General features: G+C 47.8%; 1 protein-coding gene across 1 annotated transcript; it reads left to right on the forward strand.

Annotated features, from left to right (window-relative positions):
* The first annotated feature begins 6,485 nt into the window (after nt 1–6,485).
* Nucleotides 6,486–8,729, forward strand: LOC119297464 (transcription factor bHLH94-like). The gene is made up of 3 exons (XM_037575247.1): nt 6,486–7,325; nt 7,424–7,873; nt 8,335–8,729. Exons 1-3 carry the CDS (start codon nt 6,843–6,845, stop codon nt 8,437–8,439), a joined length of 1,038 nt encoding a protein of 345 aa, XP_037431144.1. The 5' UTR covers nt 6,486–6,842; the 3' UTR covers nt 8,440–8,729.
* The last annotated feature ends 1,490 nt before the right edge of the window (nt 8,730–10,219 follow it).

Consider the following 10,219-nt stretch of genomic DNA (forward strand, 5'->3'; position numbering starts at 1 on the left):
TTTTTAATTCTGTTTGCTTTTAGGTTAGCAAAATTATAAACTTTCTGTTAGTGCCATTAGTTTTAGAAAAATTATAAACTTTCTGTTAGTGCCATTAGTTTTCAAATTTGAATAGTTAAAATTTGAATTCTTTGAAAATTGTTTGAATCACAAGTTTGTGATTAACTTACTAAAAAATGAGAATAGATGCGCTTATAGAGAAAATTCAACCTAAATTCCTAGTAAATTTCTATGAATTTCAGAGAAATTCACTATGAATTTAGGTTAAACTTTTCTTTATTAGGGCATCTATTTTCACTTTGAGAGGAGCTCAACAAGGCAGAGAGGGAAGGGCTTATAAACCGGTGTGAGCCCCCTTCGGTTGGCGAGGTGGGACTAAACTCGGCCCGTAACGAGGACCAATCCTTTAGTACCGGTTTGAAAGTTAGCATGGGCCAGGGACTAATGGTCATGGTATTACGAGGGCCGAACCATAAGACATGAAAGCATTTCAAATGAACTCTGAAAAAGTTGAAAGTTGGGATGGTATCATAATTTCACCCACATAGCATGTGCATGTACAAAAGGGACAATGGTAGCATGTTCGTGTGTTACAAAGTTGCGGGAGAAAGTCTTCATTTTTTCTTCGCTTGTGTCATTTGCTTATTGCGCCGTAACCATGGATAATCTTCATTGTTTATCAGGATGCTTGGGTCAGCCTTGACATTGAAGGGAGGAATTTCATGAAACTTTTCATAATCTTTAGACATGTCTGTCTTGCCGTCCACTCCCAGGATGTCCCTTTTTCCTGAAAGAACTATGTGGCGCTTTGGCTCATCGTATGATGTATTCGCTTCCTTATCTTTTCTTTTTCTCGGTTTGGTAGACATGTCCTTCACATAGATAACCTGTGCCACATCATTGGCTAGGACGAACGGTTCATCAGTGTACCCAAGATTTTTCAGATCCACTATTGTCATTCCATACTGTGGGTCTACCTGTACCCCGCCGCCTAACAGATTGACCCATTTGCACTTAAACAAAGGGACCTTAAAATCAGGTCCGTAGTCAAGTTCCCATATGTCCACTATGTAACCATAATATGTATCCTTTCCGCTCTCGGTTGCTGCATCAAAGCGGACACCGCTGTTTTGGTTGGTGCTCTTTTGATCTTGGGCGATCGTGTAAAATGTATTCTCATTTATCTCGTATCCTTTGTAAGTCAATACAGTCAAAGATGGTCCCCTGGACAACAAGTACAACTTATCACAAACAGTGTTGTCACCTCTGAGACGTGTTTCCAACCAACTGCTGAAAGTCCTGATGTGTTCACATGTAATCCAGTCGTCGCAATGCTCCGGGTGTTTGGAGCACAGACTGTTCTTGTGTTCATCGACATACGGGGTCACCAAGGTAGAGTTATGTAGAACTGTGTAGTGTGCTTGAGACCAAGAATATCCGTCCCTGCATATTATTGAGTCTCTTCCAAGAGTGCCTTTTCCAGTCAGTCTCCCCTCATACCGCGATTTAGGGAGACCTATCTTGTTAAGGCCAGGAATGAATTCAACACAAAACCCGATAACATCCTCTGTTTGATGGCCCATGAAGATGCTTCCTTCTGGCCTAGCGCGATTACGGACATATTTCTTTAGGACTCCCATAAACCTCTCAAAGGGGAACATATTGTGTAGAAATACGAGCCCTAGGATGACAATCTCGTCGACTAGATGAACTAGGACGTGTGTCATGATATTGAAGAAGGATGGTGGGAACACCAGCTCGAAACTGACAAGACATTGCGCCACATCACTCCTTAGCCTTGGTACGATTTCTGGATCGATCACCTTCTGAGAGATTGCATTGAGGAATGCACATAGCTTCACAATGGCTAATCGGACATTTTCCGGTAGAAGCCCCCTCAATGCAACCGGAAGCAGTTGCGTCATAATCACGTGGCAGTCATGAGACTTTAGGTTCCGAAACTTTTTCTCTGGCATATTTATTATTCCCTTTATATTCGACGAGAAGCCAGTCGTGACCTTCATACCGAGCAGGCATTCAAAGAAGATTTCTTTCTCTTCTTTCGTAAGAGCGTAGCTGGCAGGACCTTTATACTGCTTCGGAGGCATGCCGTCTTTTTCGTGCAAACGTTGCAGGTCCTCCCGTGCCTCAGGTGTATCTTTTGTCTTCCCATACACGCCCAAGAAGCCTAGCAGGTTCACGCAAAGGTTCTTCGTCACGTGCATCACGTCGATTGAGGAGCGGACCTCTAGGTCTTTCCAGTAGGGTAGGTCCCAAAATATAGATTTCTTCTTCCACATGGGTGCGTGTCCCTCAGCGTCATTCGGAACAGCTAGTCCACCGGGACCCTTTCCAAAGATTGCGTAGTGTAAATCATTGACCATAGCAAGCACGTGATCACCGGTGCGCATGGCGGGCTTCTTCCGGTGATCTACCTCGCCTTTGAAATGCTTGCCTTTCTTTCGACATTGATGGTTGGTCGGAAGAAATCGACGATGGCCCAGGTACACATTCTTCCTGCATTTATCCAGGTATATACTTTCAGTGTCATCTAAACAGTGCGTGCATGCGTGGTATCCTTTGTTTGTCTGTCCTGAAAGGTTACTGAGAGCGGGCCAATCGTTGATGGTCACGAACAGCAACGCCTTAAGGTTAAATTCCTCCTGTTTGTGCTCATCCCACGTACGTACACCATTTTCATTCCACAGCTGTAAAAGTTCTTCAACTAATGGCCTTAGGTACACATCAATTTCATTGCCGGGTTGCTTAGGGCCTTGGATGAGAACTGGCATCATAATGAACTTCCGCTTCATGCACATCCAAGGAGGAAGGTTATACATACATAGAGTCACGGGCCAGGTGCTGTGATTGCTACTCTGCTCCCCGAAAGGATTAATGCCATCCGCGCTTAAAGCAAACCATACATTCCTTGGGTCCACTGCGACCCGTCAGCGGGTGCTCTCAACTTCCCATCTTTCTTTCGGTTCTCACTGTGCCATCGCATCAACTTGGCATGCTCTTCGTTTTGAACAGACATTTCAACCGTGGTATTATAGGAGCATACCACATCACCTTCGCAGGAACCCTCTTCCTGGGGGGCTCGCCCTCAACATCACCAGGGTCATCTCGTCTGATCTTATACCGCAATGCACCGCATACCAGGCATGCGTTCAGATCCTTGTATGCACCGCGGTAGAGTATGCAGTCATTAGGGCATGCATGTATCTTCTCCACCTCCAATCCTAGAGGGCATACGACCTTCTTTGCTGCGTATGTACTGTCGGGCAATTCGTTATCCTTTGGAAGCTTCTTCTTCAATATTTTCAGTAGCTTCTCAAATCCTTTGTCAGCCACAGCATTCTCTGCCTTCCACTGCAGCAATTCCAGTACGGTACCGAGCTTTGTGTTGCCATCTTCGCAATTGGGGTATAACCCTTTTTTGTGATCCTCTAACATGCGATCGAACTTCAGCTTCTCCTTTTGACTAATGCATTGTGTCCTTGCATCGACAATGACCCGGCGGAGATCATCATCATCGGGCACATCGTCTGGTTCCTCTTGATCTTCAGCAGCTTCACCCGTTGCAGCATCATTGGGCACATCGTCTGGTTCCTCTTGATCTTCACCAGCTCCCCCCGTTGCAGCATCACCGTATTCAGGGGGCACATAGTTATCATCGTAGTCTTCTTCTTCGCTGTCTTCCATCATAACCCCTATTTCTCCGTGCCTCGTCCAAACATTATAGTGTGGCATGAAACCCTTGTAAAGCAGGTGGGAGTGAAGGATTTTTCGGTTAGAGTAAGACCTCGTATTCCCATATTCAGTGCATGGACAACACATAAAACCATTCTGCTTGTTTGCCTCAGCTGCATCGAGAAACTCATGCACGCCCTTAATGTACTCGCGGGTGTGTCTGGCAACGTACATCCATTGTCGGTTCATCTGCGTGCATTATATATAATTAAGTGTCCAAATTAATAGAAGTTCATCATCACATTAAAACCAAAGTGCATACATAGTTCTCATCTAACAACATATAGCTCTCCAGAGCATCTAATTAATTAAACCATACATTGAAACTATGTAAAACATTTCAATGCGAAAACAAATGCGATCATAATCGCAACCAAGGTAACAATTGATCCAACGGCATAATGATACCAAGCCTCGGTATGAATGACATATTTTCTAATCTTTCTAATCTTCAAGCGCATTGCATCCATCTTGATCTTGTGATCATCGACGACATCCGCAACATGCAACTCCAATATCATCTTCTCCTCCTCAATTTTTTTATTTTTTCCTTCAACAAATTGTTTTCTTCTTCAACTAAATTTAACCTCTCAACAATAGGTTCGGTTGGCATTTCCGATTCACATACATCCTAGATAAATAAAATCTATGTCACGTTGGTCGGCATAATTTTCATAAACAATAAATGAACCAATAGTTATAAAGATAATATACATACCACATCCGAATCATAGACAGGACGAGGGCCGACGGGGGCGGATACCAAAACCATCGCACTATATAAGATGCAATAATAAATGTAAGAAAATGATACAAGTATCTATCTAAACATACAAGTAAGAATATTTTTCCTTTCAGAAAGAAGATAAGAACAAGAGGCTCACCACGGTGGTGTCGGTGATGAGATCGGCGCGGGTGATCGACAACGGTGAAGACGGGGACGGGGCGTGACGGACCGCTAAATCTAGACAAATCTCGAGGAAAATGGAGCTTGGAGGTCGAGCTTCGAGAGGAGAAAGCTTAAGTAGTGTGGCTCGGGCATTCCATCGAACACCTCATGTGCATAGGAGGTGAGCTAGAGCACCACAAAGCCCTCTCCCCCTCGGCCAGAGAAAAACAGAGCACTGGGGTGCTCTGCTCGCGAGCGAGGGGTATATATAGGCACCTCATTGGTCCCGGTTGGTGACATGAGCCGGGACTAAAGGGGAGCCTTTGATCCCGGTTCAAGTCACCAACCGGGACCAATGGTGGTGGGCCAGGAGCGAGGCCCATTGGTCCCGGTTCATCCCACCAACCGGGACCAAAAGGTCCAAATGAACCAGGACCAATGGCCCACGTGGCCGGGCCGGCCCCCTGGGCTCACGAACCGGGACCAATGCCCACATTGGCCCCGGTTCTAGACTGAACCGGGACTAATGGGCTGACCCGGCCTAGACCAAAGCCCTGTTTTCTACTAGTGATAGAGGACATTCATCGGGAGCGGCGACTCCTGTGTTTGATGATTGTTATGTTATGGCTTGTGATTTTCCGTCAATTAGATTTGAACGTTGTAATAGAAAGGCAAATAAAGTAGCTCATGAAATTGCTAGATTAGCTAAATTTTTTAAGAGAAGGGATTGGTTCGAGGAACCTATCAATGATATTGTAAATCCTATAGACGATGTACCATTATTTCTAATAAATAAAGAGGATGTTTTACTTCAAAAAAAAGTCTCCTTAGTTTTTTTAACCATGCAAGAGGCATGCATGTGTTATATAAAAGATTCAGTTGTTTGTTAAGTAAACCTTTTTCTGTTTTAAAGCTAAGTAAAATTGTTCTTAAACTTTGCTAACAAGCGTTTTTATTTTCTAATGTTGTAATAACAGTTTTCTCCAATGTACTTTCCTACTTTATTTTGAATGTTTCTACTGCATTATGTGCATGTACTTTCCTCTCTTTTTTAACGTTTCTGTTGCATTATGTGCATCTTCACTTTTGCTGGCTAAGAAACTTATAAACATGTACTGAATGTCAAGTAACTCCTGGGTTTTGTGATTAGAACATCAGCATTAGGGGAGAGGGGCGGACACTACCCATTTTTTTGAATAAACAACGCTTTTAATTGCTTATAAAGTACTAGTAAGGAAATATAAACAGTACACAACCGGCCGGCATCTGCACGATTGGGATACACAAAACCAATATCAACGCACATACATCAAGGATCACGCTGGTAAAGGGCAAAGATATACTTCCTCCGTTCGGAATTACTTGTCTCGGAAATGGATGTATCTAGAACTAAAATACGTCTAGATACATCCATTTTTGCGACAAGTAATTCCGAACGGAGGGAGTACAAGATGGCTAAACGGATTGAATGAAAAACAAAAAGAAAGAGAGAAAAGGTAGAGCCTGTTGTTTTTTTTAGACAAAAACCGCCGGCATTGCCTCGCGGTGGCCGGCGATGGCGTCGATCCTCGTTTTCCTCGGCACCTCGCTGGAATCGGCAGGAGGAAGGGTTTGGGGAATGTTGAGGTCATCACCTCAGCACAAGCCAGACACATGTTTATACGGGTGGTGCCAGGGAAACCATGCCAAAGCCGAAGTTACATTCGTTGCCCCGATCATGGCACGTAGAACGAGGTTTCGGCTCCCCCCTTTTCTCTTCACGAGCCGAGATCAACAAATTCCAACACTGGAAAGTCGAGACTTTCTCCGTATGCTCTTTCCCACGAGGCCATGATGAGCTTTCCGGCGACGAGGCAGTAGTACGACCCACTCCGACTCCGACCAAATCATGGCCTAATCACACGCAAATCCGCAACCTTCCAAGCCCTCCCATCAATCAAAAATCATCCTATATAGCACCCTCGCCACCGGCTCACCGCAACACGCCTCCCCCAGTCCCACTCCGTTTCCCGAGCACACACGCAGCATCATTCACTCACTCACAGGAGCGCTGGCTGGCTAGCTAGCTCCCTTCGCTTCACGTGTCCGTCTCCATCCCCGGCCACCAACCGTCGCCAACTTGCCATGGAGAAGACCTAGCCAGCTCGCGCCCTTTGGTCATTGGGAGTTGGGGGAGAGATCCACCGGAGGTAGACAAGGCATGGCATTGGAGGCCGCGGTGCTCTCCCGCGCTGCTGCTGGTCTCTTCGGTCGCTGCGCCATGGCGGGGGCGGGGGCGGGGGGAGCTTGGAATGGTCTGTTCGGCGGCGGCGAAGGGCTGGCGGGCTTGGACGGCGGGGACTGGGACGCCGCCGTCGCGGCGGCGTGCTCGTCGATGCTGCTGCCTCAAGCTGCGTTCCAGGAGCTGGACATCTCCGCCGTCGCCGCCACTGCCGCTCCGCAGGAGGAGTCCGGAGGTCGCGGCGAGATGAGCGCGGCCGGCGTGGGTCAGGATGATGCTGCGCCCGTGGCGGCGGCGGCGACGGGGCGGAGGAAGCGGCGGCGGACGAGGATGGCCAAGAACTCGGAGGAGGTGGAGAGCCAGCGGATGACCCACATTGCCGTCGAGCGCAACCGCCGCAAGCAGATGAACGAGTACCTCGCCGCGCTCCGCTCTCTCATGCCGCCCTCCTACGCGCAAAGGGTACGTTAACAGCCGCCATTGACCTCCTCGACCCCTTTCCTCGGTTGTTTATGGAGTAGTTGACACTGAAGTGTGTGCTATTGCTGCGTACTACGTAGGGTGATCAGGCGTCCATCGTCGGAGGTGCGATCAACTTCGTCAAGGAGCTGGAGCAGTTGCTCCAGACGCTGGAGACGCACAGGCAGGCCCGGGAACGCGCGGCCGCCGTCGACGGCGGGGAAGCGCCGCCACCGCCGTTCGCCAACTTCTTCACCTTCCCGCAGTACTCGATGAGCGCCACCCCGGCACCGGCACCAGCACCTCCGGCGAACAACGACGAGGGCGCCGACGGCTGCGCCGAGGCGGAGGCGTCGGGATCAAAGCCGTCGGCGGTGGCGGACGTGGAGGTGACGATGGTGGAGAGCCACGCGAACCTGCGGATGCTGTCCCGGCGGCGGCCGAGGCAGCTGCTGCGGCTGCTGGTGGGGCTGCAGGGCCACCGGCTCACGGTGCTGCACCTCAACATGAGCAGCGCCGGCCACATGGTGCTCTACTCGCTCAGCCTCAAGGTACGTTACGTAGCACGCCTAGCTACAAGTAAACAACTCCGGCTTTTGTGATATGCATGCATATGGCCCTCAGTCCAAGGAGGTTTACGGCAGCAGTGCCTCTATATCTGGTTAGCAATATCATACCGCTTCAGCCTGAAACAAGCTGGTGCCTAGGTTTCCGTGCTTTTTGTATTTTGCGTTGTCCTCGACAGCAAACGCCTCCAAATTCTCCCAGCTGTTTACTCTAATGGACCTCAGCAAACCTAGCTAAAACGTCCGGCGTGTTTCCAGTTGGAATCGCTGTCTTAGTAGTAACTTAAATTACTGATGAGATCGTACGATGTGAGTCGGGGCTATAACCCTAGGCCTAGTAACAATAGCCTTTGTGATTCCTTCCTAAAAAAAATACAAAATCACTGAAGTGCATCATTCAAGCTAATTTAGCCCTAGGCGTAATCTGATGCTGGAAATATTTGCAGGTGGAGGACGATTGCCAACTTACCTCCGTGGACGAGATCGCCACCGCGGCCCATCAGATCGTCGAGAAGATCCAGGAAGAGCAAGAGCTTACTGCGGCGGCTTAGGGCAGCATCTCACCTCACATTATGCAATGCGCAACATTAGTTTATTCTAGCAAGTTAGGCGACTCGTGTGCAAACCAATAAAGTCCATCTCTGCAATGCAATGCTTAGTGCTGAATCCATGGATGAAAAATAATGAATTTGTTCATAATGTGCATCGGTAGAGATGTTCCATGTAGAGTAGCTAGGCATGTGTTGCTTCTTCTGTTCAAAATGGGGGGCATGCAATATTGCAATGCAATGCAATGCTTCCAAACCGCTTGAAAGTTGAAGGCAGAGAACAATTCCATGCATGGCAGACATGACATATGGCATTCCCTGTGGCCTACCGTGCTCCATAGGATCGGGCACTGTTGTCCGCTGCTGTTCCTCAACCTCCTCGGTGCATCCTGTTCCCCCCGTGAAGCGCCATTCCCTGCCAAAACACCAACAGACACCATCTCCCTTTTAGTTCCAAACGAGTAGCACGATTGATTACATCCTTAATCGGTTATACTCCTGGAGTATTTTTCATGTCTTCAGCGTGCCATAGTAATGACAAGTCCGTTTCTGTAAAGAAGGCAGAGCCTTTTAGAGAAAGCAGCGTAGCACAGGGACACGAACACAGGCCAGGCAGGCATGCAGTACTGCAAAGCCAATCGATGGATGCCAAGACAAGCAGAAGAGAGGAGCTCCAAAACGCAGGACGCTTTACCTGTGCCGTGTCGTCCCATTGACCCAGGGAAAAAGATTCTAGAACAGGGCGCTTTACCGGAATAGCCTTTTACCATTTCCATGTAAGCATGATTGACCGAATAGTGGAGCGGGGGCTGCAGAGGCCGCCCCGTTTCTGCGAACAGCGATGCTCCGCACCCGGCCGATTCGACCGACGGGACAAAGCACATGCGCAGCTTTGCTCCCATGCAGCGTGTCGCGTTCCGGCCCCGAGATGTTCTGCTCCAATCGATGTAAACTCCGTCCAGGTAAAAGGGTGGCGTCTCCGTCTCGCCTGGGAGTAAAAAAATGTAGAAAGACAGCAGCTTCAGTGGCGACACCGTCCGTCCAAAGGTTTGAGTCAGGGAAAAAGATGTGCGACTGATATGAGTGGTATTATTATTTACTGTGCGTGTTTCCTGGGGGGAAATAGTGGATGGATCATCATGGATATGCATCATCAGTGTATGCGTACACGTGTATGCCCAAGCATGTGACTATATGAGTGCCCGTGAAACTGACAGATCCGTGTGACAAGGGGGGCAACAGGGTAGTATATTCGTACGAATTCACCGACGATAATATTATGAATTGTCCGTATGCTTAGAGGCCGCTTGTAGCAATAGCCAACAGGGACAAAAAAAGTAGAGCATCATGGCTTGAAACATGCCAAAACAGGTTGTACGCCAGGACAAAAATCGCTCTTAATTAACCAGTCTCAAAAGCAGACATGACATGCAGGATTCCTGTTAATTATTCATTGGTTAGTGGAACAACCATAGCTTAATGCAGTAGTGAATGTGGAGAACCAATCTCAACAGCCATGGCATAGATCACATCTTTGCAAGAGCTATAGTAAAAAGGAGCTAGAGATGGTGTGGACCTGTTCCAGGGCCTCATAACCTTAGTGTTCTCAGTTATGTGCTTAACCTTGATAGAACCGGTAACGCGGTATCAGGAAAATCATAATCAACTGTGAATTTAATAATACGCAGATTATAAATTCCCAATATGGTCATCTGACATAATACTTCCTGACTGACCAAATTTAGGTCAAGATGGCTCTTAGAGAGGACCACCTGTAAGTAGC

The sequence above is a fragment of the Triticum dicoccoides genome, chromosome 5A (assembly GCF_002162155.2).
Source record: "Triticum dicoccoides isolate Atlit2015 ecotype Zavitan chromosome 5A, WEW_v2.0, whole genome shotgun sequence".
NCBI lineage: Eukaryota > Viridiplantae > Streptophyta > Magnoliopsida > Poales > Poaceae > Triticum > Triticum dicoccoides.

Coding starts and splice junctions, on each gene's coding strand:
- LOC119297464 (XM_037575247.1), top strand. CDS start 6,843: ATGGCATTGGAGGCCGCGGTGCTCTCCCGCGCTGCTGCTGGTCTCTTC. Junction 7,326..7,423: donor CGCCCTCCTACGCGCAAAGG/GTACGTTAACAG, acceptor CGTACTACGTAG/GGTGATCAGGCGTCCATCGT. Junction 7,874..8,334: donor TCTACTCGCTCAGCCTCAAG/GTACGTTACGTA, acceptor AAATATTTGCAG/GTGGAGGACGATTGCCAACT.